Source organism: Heterocephalus glaber, unplaced genomic scaffold (assembly GCF_053883595.1).
Source record: "Heterocephalus glaber isolate CG9 unplaced genomic scaffold, H.glaber_assembly_v1.0 deba00001813, whole genome shotgun sequence".
Taxonomy (NCBI): Eukaryota; Metazoa; Chordata; class Mammalia; order Rodentia; family Bathyergidae; genus Heterocephalus; species Heterocephalus glaber.
The window spans coordinates 356513-370554 of record NW_028258484.1 but is presented as its reverse complement, the minus strand read 5'-3'; the positions used below and the strand labels follow the sequence as shown (position 1 = coordinate 370554).

The window sequence follows — 14042 nt, the reverse complement described above, 5'->3', positions numbered from 1 at the left end:
AAAATCCAAAATCTGCCACATGATCCTCGTGACCTGTCCTCTGCGGTGACCATAGTCCCCTTGCCCTGCCTCTGCTCTTCTGTCTTGTCAGCCTGGCTCTGCACCAAGCCCCACTGTGCGGAGCTTGTTCTGCAGACTCCCTGCCAGATCTTGGCCTGTGCTAGTCCTTGGGTGGGAAATTCTACCCTCAGTGTCTTTCTCCCAGTTAACTCCTTATCCTGCCAGGCTGAGCCTCATTGAGTCCTGGCACCTGGGCTTCCTCTGTACCAACCTGGGGCTTGCTGAGGGGCAGCTCATTGCTCCCTCATTTACACAATGGGGTCTGTCAAAAGATCTAATTATAGCAAATTAATTAGGTTTTTGTGTGTATGTGGTACCAGGGATCGAACTCAGGTCCTTATGCTTTCGAGGCAGGCAGCAGAACCACTGAGCTAAATCCCCAGCCTACAGCAAATTAGTTTAAAGATCAAATTAGCTTTTATTTGCAATTCTAAAATCAGGGCATACCTCATTCTTTTGGGTTTTTTTGGTACCGGGGATTGAACTCAGGACCTTGAGCTTTCAAGGCAGGCAGATATCTCATTCTTATAAAATGAGTGTTTTAATGAGCTGAAGGAAGGAGGTTGGCTTTATAGGCAGAAAAGGGATGAAGAAAGCAGAAACTGAGAACAAAAAGTAGATTGGTTGTTTCAAAGTTAGTTTATTTTTCAGAGGAGACATCCTTGTCATGCTAGGTAAAACTGGCCCATTTGGGGATTTGGCTGTTACCTCACCTACTCATGGCTCAGAAGGTCAGATAAACCACTTAGCTTTGGTGTGGTGGTGTGAACTTCACCTGGGGAAACTCCATTTTGCAGGGAATTATTCCCAACCAATAGCTTCCTCTACATTTTACTTGGCAGATCACATCTTATTTGTTGTAGCCCCTTCATACAGTACCATGTGTGGTACATAAAAGTTATTTTATAAGTGTTTGGAGAAAAGGTATTTTATGTGTTTGGGGAAGGAAAGGAAAGGACCCGCAAGGTACTCTGCAGGAAGTCTGAGCCAACCTGGCCTGAAGTATGGGCCTCATGTAAGCAGGCATTGAATAGTGAGGTCATGCCAGGTACAGGGAGTGGCAGACAGAAGTGTGGTAGTGGGGGCCTCAGCACATGGGGCCGGGGAGGAGGGATGGCACAAACCTGGGAGTCAGGGCTGGAAGGTTTGCTGAGCTGAGGTTTGCTCAGCACTCTGACAGTTTCCTGACTGGAAAAACAAGGATACTAGCCACAGTGTTACGGGAATTGATTATGGTCACAACTTCTGTGACTACATACTGTGAACCCTAAACTGCTAGGCAAATATCAGATAATTGTATATCATTATTATTAGTTATTTTGGGAAGCCCAAGACCAGATGGAGGGGGGTGTTTGAAAGGGGAGTTCAGCTGTATCCCTCAGTTGCTGATGGAAGTCCCTAGAAGCTGGCAGCAGGAGAGGAGTGAAGCCATTTTGAGGGGCAGGGTTTTGACAGCCACATGTGGCCTGGCCTTTCTTGTGTCTCTACTTGTGTCTCCTGCCCAGCTATAGAGTTTGGACCCTCCTGCTGATTGCTCCTCCCCAACCTCCAGCCCAGACATGATGGTCCAGATAGACACCCACTTACAACTGTGTAGCTATGGTCATGGGTAGGTTGGAGACACATGGCTTCTTTTGTGGGGAGCCTGACAGAACTGATAGCTGTCTCTTCCGAGTCATCCATGTTTCTGTTTGGACTACAGCCTGAAATGGGCCTTGCCATTCTAGGGGCTGACCTGGGGGAGAACTGGGGCCACTTGTACTGGGAACAGGCTGAGGACCCCTGGCAGGGACTGTCCAGAAAGCTGAATCCTTGTTTCCTCTTTTTTTTTTTTTTCCATATTTCCTCTTAATGCAGGAATTCTATGCTATGCCCAGCCTTATCTTGATATTTATTTGAAACTAAAAGTGCCAGTGAGATGTGACATTGCTCAAATTCTGTTATCTATGTCTGGTCCTGGTTCTCACCTACTTTCTCCAAGACCCATTTCTGCACTGGAAGGAGGTCTGACCCCTAGGGGCCACCCACTCAGGCCTGGCTCTCTCCTGTTCATGTGTGGAGGTATGGTCCAGACACAGCCTAGGTGAGGGTCAAGGGAGAGCAGGGAGGCCCACTGAGCCTGAGGGCAGGAGGATGGCAGGCACTTAGAACAGAGGCTGCTGTACTTTGGGGGCAGGGTGAGGGTCCTGAAATGAAGGCAGCCATGTTGGGATGGCCACCAAGGAAGGTGGGGATTCTACAATCTATTTCCCACTCCAGGGCACCACCCCACCCCACACCCAGCTCACACCCAGCTCACACCTGACAGTACCTAAAAGCCGTGGACTTCAGGACAGCGGGTCTCCTGAGCTCTAAAAGAGCACTGGGTGGGTTAGAGGTGGGGCACTGTGGCTGAGGGATGATGTCAATGGTGGGAGGGCTTCTGTGTCTATGTGAGTGCTCATTCCCCTTACTTCTCCTTGCTTCACAAACTCCATTCTGGCTAGGGTTTTGATCTTGTGCCTCTTGGTCTTTGCATGGGCCGATTTCTCTGCTAGAAATGTCTGCTCATCTCTGTGCCTTTGTCTGGCCACCTCACATTCACCCTTCAAATGTAGCTTGTGTAGGAAGCCTTCTCAGCTGCCCATGTCCTTTGCTTGATTCTCCTAACATCTTCCCCAACTCTCCCTCATTAGAAAGTTTTTTGCCTAGTACTTTCTCATTGAGCTTTTTGTCACCCTCAGAGTTCATCAGTGTATTCCAGGGCCTAGTGTGATGCGTGGTGTGTAGTGTTCCACAAGTAATTGTAACATCCATAGATGGATGAACCTTTGCATGAATGGATAAGTGTAAGAATGGATGGTGGATAGGTACACATGTGATAGGTGAAAGAGTATATACGGGTAGGTGGTTGGGTAGAGGGATGTATGGCTGACTGGTTGGATGAGTGGGTTGGGGATGGCTAGATGGAAGACATTACCCACGTGTGGACATATGGACAGATGTATGAATAGGTAGTTGGAAAGCGGATAGTTAAAATAATACAGCAAATGAATGGTATACACACATGAATACCCATAGATAATGAATGCATGAGTGACCGAGTGGGTTAATAGGCAGATAATCAGTGTATGCCTGAATGGATGATTGGAAAAGTGGAGAAAAAAATGTTGGATTTGTAGGTGGATAATGAATGGATGGATAGATGAATAGGTAGGTGGGTAGACCCCTTACTTACCTAGAAGGCATCTGGGATATCTTGGGTGTCCCCCTTCTGGCTTGTCCTACCTAGTAATTAGAAATTCTGGGCTGTTTTGCAGGTACCTATGGTAAAAGAGATTTCCCTGCCCAGGAGTGGCAGATGGGCACATTTCTGGAGAAAAGTAGAGAATGAGGAGTGATAGAGTCTTGCCTTGGGCACAGGCAGTGAGCTGTTCATATTTAGCGTATTGTGGGTATGGCTGGGGAGACATTTGGAGAGCAGAGAGTGGTTTGAGAAGAGCACTGGGGTTCAGGGTGATGACAGGGTGAGGGTATTAATTACTTACAGCCCCAGGGTCCCTGGATCTGGATTTCCTTCTTTCTCTTGCTCCCAGCTAGTCACCCAATAGGAAGTATCCCTATGTAGCAGGACAGAGGCTGAGGAGACACATGGCTGGATCTTCTGGGAAAAGGACATGGGCCCTGAGAACTGCATCCAGCCCATGGATGGTCCAGAGGGAAAGGGGCTGATGGCTTGCAGCCCACACCTTGCTGGCAGAGCTAAGGAGCATCAGGTAGCAACACTAGGAAGTGGAGGGATCCTGTGCTCACCACGCCAGCCTCTCTGGTGGGCACCAGCCTGACTTGCCCTCTGGAGGCTCCAGACCAGGAAGTGGGAGATCAGCAGGGACACTCCAATCACCGGGCATCCAGTCTTGTCAAGCTCATCCTCAGGAAACTGAGGCCAAGAGAAATTCAGAGACTTGGCCAATGTTACACAGCAAGTTGGGGCCAGAATTCTCTCCAGAACTCAATTGTCTGCTTCCAATACTCTATATAGACTGGGTGGGGCCAATCCCCCCCCCCATCCCCCGCAAGTGACTGCAAACTGAGACACAGACAGACCACACATTCTTTCCCAGGCTTAACATTATAATTGATGTTATTGTTGCCACCAAAGAGACTATAGAATATCATGGTTAAGTCCTTGGGTTGGGAAGACTGATGGGTTTGGATTCCAATTCTGCCTAATACTTAGTTGTGTGACTTTTTTTTTTGGTACCGGGGATTGAACTTGGGGTCCTTGCGCTTGTGGGGCAGGTGACAGAACCACTAAGCTAAATCCCTGGCCCCTAGTTGTGTGACTTTAAACTTAATCCCTTGGTGCCTCAGTTTCCTCATCTGTAAAATGGGAGTGACATATACTTCCCTCACAGGCTGCACTATTGAGGGTAAGTTCACTGCATAAAGTACTTGGGACAGACCTGTTGAGTAAGGATGTGTGTTGTCTGTGTTTGTACAGTAGTAAGAGTGAGCTCATGTGTAAGTATGCATGTGTATGAGGCCTAGAGGTACACATATGTTTGTGTATGTAAATATGTGAGCATGTTTGTGTGTATGTATAAGAACAGTTATGAGTCTGTGACTATACACATGTGTGAGTGCTTATGAGTCTACTAGACAAGGTGAAGGAATGTGTATACACAGTGTGTGTGCGCACAATATGAGGTAGGTGGAATAGTGTGTGTGTGTGTGTGTGTGTGTGTGTGTGCGCATGCGCAGCTGTCTCTTGCCCACCTTAGGGTCCCAGAAACCTACCCAAACAGAGTACTAGCCAGGAAGATTCTATTTTTGGTTCCTGAGGCTCATTATTCTAAGTCATTCTCCACTGTCCTCCCCTCCTAGTTTAGAAGCTGAAACCAGAGGTCAAGGAGGTAAGCCATTTGGGCTGGACCAGCAGGAACCTATCACAGGGGAAGGAGGCAGAGGAAGAGCAGGTACTAGGAGCATTCGGCTTCAGATCTGGAGACTGAGGGCTGGATGTGGGCCACGTGGATTTGTAGCCATGTGGATCCACAGGCAGGAGGGAAAGTGCTGCATGAGGTTGCAGCGTCAGGCTACCTCACCTATGAGGAGCCCGGTCTTTCCAGCTACTGAGTTGTGGACCCACAGGGATACATAGAGGCTTCCTGTGGGGCTCCTTGGACCTACCCAAATCCACACACAGCCACACAGTGTCCACACACAGTGATGCCACACATAGCCAACACTGTCCTGGGCAGGAACAATGGCCACCAGTGGCCACCAAGTGGTTGGCTAATTGGCAGGTGGCAGAGGTCCTACCTGAGGCAAGTTAGTGATACACCTGGCCCAATGGGCCCATAGTTCTCTGATCCAACGCAGGTTCTTGAGGGCCGTGACTGAGGTGCTCATGGCTGTGTTCTAGCACCTCACATAAGGTGGATGAATGGATGGAAGGGCACAATGATCATAGAGTCTGGCTCTAGGATCCCAAACTTACTCTGCCCTCACAGCGTCCCCACCCAAGACTCAGGACTACCACCTACTACAACCCTCCTCATGGGTTCCACTGACATTCAAGTCACTTCTCCATCTCCAGAGGATTGTCCATCTTGCAAGACCAGGCCTGGCTCAGTGTGGCCATCTTGTCCCTGTGAGCCTCTGAGGCATCCTTGCCTGCTGGTGGTCATCTGGACTAAACTTCTCCAGGGTATGGTCTTATGTTACTCCCCACCTCCTCTGTATCTCACTTCCTGAGATTTAACTGTGTCCTCTCAGAGCTCAGAGAGGTGAAGAACTCAGGGCTGCTCAGCAGGGAATTGAGCCTAGATCCACCATAGTCCAAAGACTCAGCTGCATCCAACCTGTCAGGAGTTAGCTTTCCAAGCCATAGTCACCTGAATGCACATCACATCAGTCTGGAGGCAAGGAGGCTCCAGGGAGGCCATGGTGCCTGAAAGAGGTAGGGGAGGGTGTCTCAGGAGGAATGAGGAGGAATAGACAGAGGTAAGGAAGGGCTTGGTGAGAGGAAAGCTTAGAGAAGATTCAGGCCTGGGAATGTAGGCTGGGTAGTTTGGATTATGCTCTGATAGTGGTAGGGAGCCCCGGAAGGTGTTTGACCAGTGTTGGATTCACCTGTGCAAGGAACATCTATGCTGGCTGCGCAGTAGAGAGTGGATGGGAGCAGGTGAGGGGACCAGTCAAGGGGCCCAGTCAAGGGGCAGTAACAAGGTCCAGAAGTGGCTCTTCACAAAAGGAGGGAAAGACCAGGGGCATGCAGGACCCAAGGGTACTGAGGAAGGTTGCAGCTGAGACTGATCAGTGATGTACCCCTGGGGGAAGGTGGTAGGATATACAGAGCCACATGCAACCTTATGGTATCCTGAAGGCCTCACGTGGTGCGGCTCAAGGAAAGTAGGTTATAGGAACAAATAGACCAATAGCCTCTTGGGTTTGGCCCATGCCAGTTGCCTTCTCTGCTGTTCCCGCATCTTTTCTCTTTGCCCACCCTGCCTGCCGCGTGGCTCTGAAGGACCCTGTCTGGCCCAGTAAAAGAAGTACTGATCCATGGTTACACCTAGAGCCTCTTTTCTTTTTGCTGCGCACTCACATGGCTTCTCTCTCTCTCCGTCCCCCTCCCCCTCCTTGTCCTTATCTTTCCCTTCCGTCTCCATGGCGACTCACCACCTCGGCTTGCCTGCATCCCAGCCCCTGCCAGGAATTTGGAGCTGGGCTCCCTCCCTCCTCTGAAGCCTTGTACCCGAAGCCCTGTCTCCTCCCCCTGGGGTGAGTCCAGCGGCAGCCTCCTCTTTCGGGACCAGTCGACCCACAGGCACATTGATTCTCCAGCTCTGACAGAGAGTCAGCTCCTTGGGGAGACGGTCCCCTGTCCCTCCTTCCACCTGCCACAGCTCAGCCAGCTCTTCAGGAAAGGCTAACCTCACCTCCGTCTGAAGGTCTAGGGTTCTCCTCGCTCCGTGGCAGACCCTCTCCCATCTCAGCCTCCCATGCCGAGGCCCAGCTTGTCAGTCACTTCCTTTTGTCATCGGCTTGGCAAACGGGCAAGTCTTCAGTCCTCAGATCTGGGGAGGAGGCTGGGGGTGGGAAGGAGCCACCTGGAGTGGGGGATGGGTCTGGGGAAGGGGAGGAGGGGCCCCTGGAAACCCAGGATGAAGAAAGCAATCTGAATTCTGTTTTAAACCTAACCCCCCACCTTCCAGGAGAGAAAACGGAGCTTCATGAGAAACAGCAGCAACAGTTGGTGAGCAGCGGGGCCTGCTGGGCTGGGATTGGTGCAGTGGGCCTGGCGGGTCAGCTGGAAATGGCTGAACCAGGAGCATGGAGTCCTGTGGCCAGGCCCAGCCAGCTGAGGCTCCGTAGGGCTCTCCATGGGGAGGGTGTGGCAGGCTGGATCAGCCAGGCTGTGGAGGGGTGGACAGGGACAAGCAGGTGGGTGCTACAGGGAGGCAGATGCTCAGCTCAGAGAATGGAAGAAATTCTCTAAGAGCCAGACCCATCTGCTCAACTGCATAACAGGCTGCTTGGGGACCAGGAGGCTTCCACAGTCTCTTAGTGTCCCAGCAGCAGAGGCTTGGAGTTTATCACTCCTTGAGGGATCTGGCCCAAGTCAGCACTTCCTTGAGGGACCCTGCTGCACAGGGCTGGGGAGAGGATTTTCCCAAGTGTGGGTACCAGGCACACATGTCATGTCAGATGACTGCCCCCATACCCATGAGCTGGGTTCTGCTAACCTCTCCACTGCACAATTAGGAAATTGTGACCCAGAGTGGGAAAGGACCTTGCCCACTATAGGATGTGGCGGTCAGAGCCAGCTTTCTCACTCTTAGGTACCCTCTCACCATTGCTCTGCTTCCCTGACTCTTGGGGCATCTGGGCATGGGATGTGAGTGAGTGAAGAATGGGCAGAGCTCAGCTCCTCTGGGAACAAGGAAGCAGTCCAGGGAAGCCCTAAGGAAAACTGAAGTGGCACTGAGGGAGCCCCACCCCCAGTCATCAGCCGGACCCCCAAAACCCTGCCCCTGATAAACACTCTGATTTTAAATGGCCTATCCTTCTCCCAGGTCCCATGCACCATTCCCCAAGTTGGAGCTGGGTCTGGGGCCCCGAGTGACTGCACCCCAGGAGCTGCCTGCCTGCTCCATCTGCCTGGAGAGGCTGCGTGAGCCCATCTCACTGGCCTGTGGCCATGACTTCTGCATTCGGTGCTTCAGCACACACCGTGTCCCTGGCTGCGAGCCACCCTGCTGCCCCGAGTGCCGGAAGATCTGCAAGCAGAAGAAGGGCCTCCGCAGTCTGGGGGAGAAGATGAGGCTCCTTCCGCAGCGGCCATTGCCCCCTGCGCTGCAGGTGCCTGGACCAGGCCTCCCTGTGGGGTAGGGTGTGTGGAGGTCTCTGGGTCAGACAAAGAAGAAGAGTGGCTTTGGCGCTGTTCGAGAATGCCAGGACAGGGCATGGAGTCCCAGGCTGGACACACTCCAGATGTGGGTCTGTTCTGGATGCTCAGTGGACCCTTTTCTCCTGTCCAGGAGAGCTGTTCAGTGAGGGCAGAACCTCTGCTGCTGGTGCGCATCAATGCCTCGGGGGGCCTCATCCTCAGGATGGGGGCCATCAACCGCTGCCTGAAGCACCCCCTGGCCAGGGACACCCCTGTCTGCCTCCTTGCCGTCCTGGGGGAGCAGCACTCAGGGAAGTCCTCCCTCCTTGACCACTTGCTCCAGGGCTTGCCAAGCTTGGTGAGGGCAGGGCTGGCTGGAGGCTGGGGGTGGGGGGCGGGGGGAGGAAGCAGAAGTCCTGGGTTGGCTATGGGTGAGGAGCTGAGCATGAAACCCAGTCTCCATGGACCTGGAATGGACCACCTGATGCTCCCTTCTCTGCCTGCAGGAGCCTGGTGGTGAGGGCAGCTGGTCCAGAGGAGGAGAAGGGTCCCTGCAGGGGTTCAGATGGGGTGCCAATGGCCTCAGCAGGGGCATATGGATGTGGAGCCACCCCTTCTTGCTGGGGAAAGAGGGGAAGAAGGTGAGAGGAGGAAGGGAAGAAGGAAGTTAGGGTTAGATCACAGAGGCAAGGTGTGGGAAGAGATGGGGGAGAGAGAGAGACAGACAAAGAGGAGAGGGGAATCAAGAAGGAATGTTTTGAGGCTTTGGGGTAAGTACAAGAAGACGGGTCCAGGGAGCACACCTGACCCCTTGGCTCACCCTCTGCACCCCCTGCATAGGTGGCTGTGTTCCTAGTGGATGCAGGGGATGCCATGAGTCCTGAGCTGAGCAGGGAAACAAGGATCAAACTTTGCGCTCTCACCACGATGCTGAGCTCCTACCAGGTGAGAGAGGCATGGAAGTCAGCCTTCATCCTGAGTGCCCTTCCCTAGCTCAGTTTTCTTAAGGCTGAGGGCATCTCACAGGCTTTGGTATCTGGGGTCCCTGTAGGTTCTGGTTGTGGCCCTGGAAGGGGGAAGATGCTCATAGTCTGTGAAGGTGGGAGCATGGGTGGGCAGATGATCCTTGGTTATGGGGGTAGGGTATGGGGAACTGAAGGTCTGCAGGATCCCAAGTCCACTGCAGGCTGGGAGGTATAGATAACTTGCCTGCATCCAGAGGCCTCAGGCCGGGCCCATCCCGTGTTCTGAGGCCTGCAGCTGCTGGGAGGTCCTCCTCATAGGGCCTTCCCAGCAGCATTTGGCCTCTGTGCACACCCTCCTGCATCCTGTTCTCCTTGACTCCAGATCCTGAACAGCTCCCAGGAACTAAAGAACATAGATCTGGACTACCTGGAGGTGAGGAGAGTTGGGCACAACCCACCCCTGACCTAAGGCTAGGGGTCTCGGCCAGAGGAAACTAGAGTCTTCCCAGTCTAGCCCAGAGTTTTATGGCCCTTGAACTGGGTTGGTGGGTTTGATGGTGGAGGGTGCAGCACAAGATGCCTGGTGTGGGGAGAGACAAGAGAATCCCAGAGCTGGGAAGTGGGAAGCTTGACTCCTACAGACAGGCATAGGGAAGTGGAGAGATAGCTTGAGACAAACTGTAGCCTTTGGAGGGCCCACTCTGATATTCTGTATCCACCCCCAGATGTTCGTCCACGTGGCTGAGGTTATGGGCAGGCATTACGGAATGGTACCAATCCAGGTGAGACATTTGTTCTGGACTCATCAGCCTAAACCCTGACACTCCCCAGCTGCTGCTATCAGGGCTCTTTCTCTTTCAGCATCTGGACCTCTTAGTTCGTGACTCATCTCACTCCAACAAGGCAGGGAAGGGTCTCGTGGGTGACATCCTCCAGGTGAGCAGTGCAGAAGGAAGGGTTGGAAGGCATGCTGAGGGCAGAGAGGCCGGAAGGGCCCCTAGAAGGGTGCTCAGAGGGGAGGCTAGGCCCCTGGATGAGTGCCCTCCTCCATCCTTCTCTCAGAAGTTGTCCGGCAAATATCCCAAGGTCCAGGAACTCCTCCTAGGGAACCGAGCCCGCTGTTACCTCCTGCCCTCTCCAGGGAGGCGGTGGATGAACAAAGGCCGAGGAAGCCCAGGAGGTGGTGAGTGTCCCTAAGGCAAAGTCCTCTGTGCATTGCTCCCTAGCTCCACTCCCTGAAACCCTCTGCAGTATCCAGTCCTCCCAAGCCCTTCACCTTGAAAAGCCCTGGTCTCCTCAGTATGAAGAATCTCTTCTTAGACACAGATGATGATTTCCACCACCTTCTGTGGCCCTATGTCTTGGATGTGCTGAGCGCAGTCCCCCAGCACGCTAAGAGCCGCTGCCAGGGCTACTGGAGTGAGGGGCGCACCGTGGCCAGAGGAGACAGACGCCTGCTCACCGGGCAGCAGCTAGCTCAGGAGATCAAGGTGTGAAAACTCCCTGGAGCCCCAGCGCTCAGCAGGTCCCTGCTCTCCCTGACCCAGTGGTGGTGTCTCTACAGAACCTCTCAGGCTGGATGGGGAGGACAGGGCCCGGCTTCAGCTCTCCCGATGAGGTATGGAGCTCCCCTTCCCCCTAAGGGTGGGTGTCTGGGAGGGAGGCAGGTGTGTGGGGGGGGTCTGGGCTGAGCTCTGGGGGTGGGGGTTTGTGCCTGGGAGTAGAGATGAGGAACAGGTGGCCAGGCCAAGGAGGAAGGAGGGAGGCAGCCAGGGCTTTCCCATGGACAGATGGCTGCTCAGCTGCATGACTTGAGGAAAGTGGAAGTCGCCAAGAAGGAGTTTGAGGAGTATGTGAGGCAGCAGGTGAGTCCCGGGCTTGCAGGGGAGGCAGGGGCTGGCCAGGTTCTGGGGTGGAGATTCCTGGGTCTCCCAGTTGGACCACCTTGTTCCCTCTTCCTGTCACCACAGGATGTAGCCACCAAGCGCATCTTCTCTGCACTCCGGGTCCTGCCAGACACCATGCGGAACCTGCTCTCCTCCCAGAAGGATGCCATCTTGGCCCGTCATGGAGTGGCTTTGCTGTGCAAGGAGCGTGAGCAGACCTTAGAAGCCCTGGAGGCTGAGCTGCAGGCCAAGGCCAAGGCCTTCATGGACTCCTACACTATGCGCTTTTGTGGCCACCTGGCTGCAGTTGGGGGCGCTGTGGGAGCTGGGCTTATGGGCCTGGCGGGGGGCGTTGTGGGTGCGGGCATGGCTGCGGCTGCTCTGGCAGCAGAGGCTGGGATGGTGGCAGCAGGGGCAGCAGTGGGGGCGACGGGGGCCGCTGTGGTGGGGGGTGGTGTGGGTGCTGGGCTGGCTGCCACTGTGGGCTGCATGGAGAAGGAAGAAGATGAGAGGGTGCAGGGAGGAGACCGAGAGCCCCTTCTCCAGGAAGAGTGACAGCCCAAGAAATGTTGAAGAATGGGAGAGATGTGAGGTTGGGGAGAAAGTAGGGGGTTAGGGTGGGGCAATGCAGAGATTTTAAGGGGCCCACATGTACCGCACTGCCCCTGTTGAATGCCCACTGTCTGGGCACTGGCCAAGCTGGGGACTCAAGGTACATATAGGAACTTGGGGAGGTTTCCCGGGGCCAGAAGGCAGCCAGCAAGTAGAGCATAGGGTCTGTTTCTGGTTGTAGATGATTATTGATCTGCTGCTGTCCTGGTCCTAGGTAAACTTGACCCTGGGGTTTCTGCTATGAGTGAGGCTCCATCCTTCCCTCTCTAGTTTATTTCCCCAGATGATGGTGGATTGGAGCAAAGATGAGCAGTGCTATCCTGCAAGTCAACCCTGGGTCAACAGCCCTGTCATTTCACAGATGGAATAGTCCCTGGCATGACTGATATGATCAACTTTGGCGTTCAGGAGTGAGGAGCACTGACAGGGTTGGGAGGGAAAGAGGAAGGGAGCCTGGGCCAAACCAGTGAGGCAGGTTATGAGAGATGGTGGCTGAAAACCCACAGTAGAAACATTTGCTCCCAGATGCATTCCAAAGCTACTCCTACAGGACTAAGGTGGGCTGCCTGCCCTCCCCTCGCAGCCTGGCAGCTGTGTGTGCATCCTGAGTGGCCCTGAACCCAACTTGGGCTCATGCCTTTTGTCAAATCTGTTCAGACAGAGGAGTGCCCGTGTTCTTTGTGGAATGCCCTCACCACAACAGATTAAATGCCAAAGAATCACACTTCAGTTGCATTCTGAGCTAAACTAGTCTATTCCAGATTCTATCAAAGCCTCATAAAGGAAACCAAAGGGAACAGATTCTATCTTTAAACATGTTGTTTCTCCCTTGAGCTTGTGAGAGACCACTTTGCTCTGTCTTAGAAGATCTCTTGATGCTGCTCTCCTAATACCAGCTCCATGGGGAATTTGGGGGTGAGGAGCTTCTCTCTGGAAGACAGAAAATCCTACTAGGAAGACTTTTGGGCTACTAAAGTGTAAAATATGCTGGGCACACGACCCCTTATTTTATGAAAAAATAAAATGTGTGTACATGAACATTAGCTTCCCAGTACGTTACTAAAAGAATTCTATCTCCAGTATAAAAAAAAGGTGTGGGGGGGGATGACATACGGGGATGTAGCTCAGTGGCACTGCACCTGCCTCGCAAGTGCAAGGTTCTGAGTTTGATCTCGGGTTCCAAAAAAAAAAAAAAATTTCTGCCCCCAGAGGACCTCAGAGTGTGTATGGAGGTGTGGATCAAGCAGTTCCATTATTGGATGGATGATGGAAAAGGGACACTGAAATTTAAAAGTGACCTGTGGAGCATCAGAGGCTCATGTTTGTCAGTGGCAGGAGGGCTCAGGCCAAAGGGCAGGTTCATAGCCATCTTTGTAGGCTTCTCCACTAGGACTTGGCAAGGTCCTGTTCCTCTTGTCTCTCCTCAGAAACACTACCTCAGATGACATTGCAAACAAATATCAGCTGGCATATGTATGTCCCCACAGAGGACAGAATAGAGGCATCATCAGGGAGGTCTTAGTAAGACCCCCCAAAAAGGAGACTCAGGACCCATTGGGCAGGGCTCAACCAGCTGGGAGTTCACCAGCCTGATTCTCCTTCCAGCCTCTACTCCCTATCTAAAAGTTACAACAGTGGTCACTGTATCCAAACTTTGGATTTTATAGATGCAAGTCTTGGGAGGGGAAGTCTTGAGTAAGCTGCCTAGCTGACAACAAAGAAGCAGGGGAGCCCTGAAGTCCAGTCTGGCACTACCCACAGACACCGACATCCTAAGACATTTTGTTAAGATCAGCTCCGCTGAAATTGAGACATTCCATTTTGGATGCTTCTTCTTATTGACTAGGTCCAGCTCTGGGAGATTAGAGGTGGCAGAGGTGGGGCATATGGTCTAAGACAGATGCCTTAACAGTCAAAATTGCAATTAACAGGCTGGGGACAAAATACATAATGTAGAGAAATCCTAAATCCCTGGTGGGGGTGGGTGCAGTAAAGATGGATGAGGGTGACTCTCTTTTGGAAACTGGGCCAGGGGTGGGGACAGGGTTTAGACTTTGTGCAGTGTTTGTGGAGAAAGGTCTTCTGGAAGCATCTCTGTGAGTTCTTCCATCATCATCTGGTGGACACATGAGCTACAAAACC

At 52.9% G+C, this 14042-nt stretch overlaps 1 protein-coding gene across 2 annotated transcripts; it reads left to right on the top strand.

Annotated features, from left to right (window-relative positions):
* The first annotated feature begins 5828 nt into the window (after positions 1 to 5828).
* On the top strand, positions 5829 to 12938 carry Rnf112 (ring finger protein 112). Of its 2 annotated transcripts, none has more exons than XM_004868784.4 (14): positions 5829 to 7103; positions 7263 to 7303; positions 8124 to 8409; positions 8589 to 8795; positions 8944 to 9078; positions 9278 to 9382; positions 9785 to 9835; positions 10128 to 10184; positions 10264 to 10338; positions 10465 to 10585; positions 10729 to 10892; positions 10967 to 11020; positions 11193 to 11267; positions 11373 to 12938. In XM_004868784.4, exons 1-14 carry the CDS (start codon positions 7050 to 7052, stop codon positions 11841 to 11843), a joined length of 1896 nt encoding a protein of 631 aa, XP_004868841.1. In that variant the 5' UTR covers positions 5829 to 7049; the 3' UTR covers positions 11844 to 12938. The 2 variants fall into 2 exon arrangements, with proteins under 2 accessions (XP_004868841.1, XP_004868840.1); XM_004868783.4 differs by having other exon boundaries at positions 5838 to 7103; positions 10723 to 10892.
* The last annotated feature ends 1104 nt before the right edge of the window (positions 12939 to 14042 follow it).

Excerpts from the sequence above, each read along its gene's own strand:
- Rnf112 (XM_004868783.4), top strand. The coding sequence starts at position 7,050 with ATGCCGAGGCCCAGCTTGTCAGTCACTTCCTTTTGTCATCGGCTTGGC. Across the intron at positions 8,410-8,588 it reads CATTGCCCCCTGCGCTGCAG|GAGAGCTGTTCAGTGAGGGC; the intron begins GTGCCTGGACCA and ends TCTCCTGTCCAG. Across the intron at positions 10,586-10,722 it reads CCGAGGAAGCCCAGGAGGTG|ACACAGATGATGATTTCCAC; the intron begins GTGAGTGTCCCT and ends ATCTCTTCTTAG.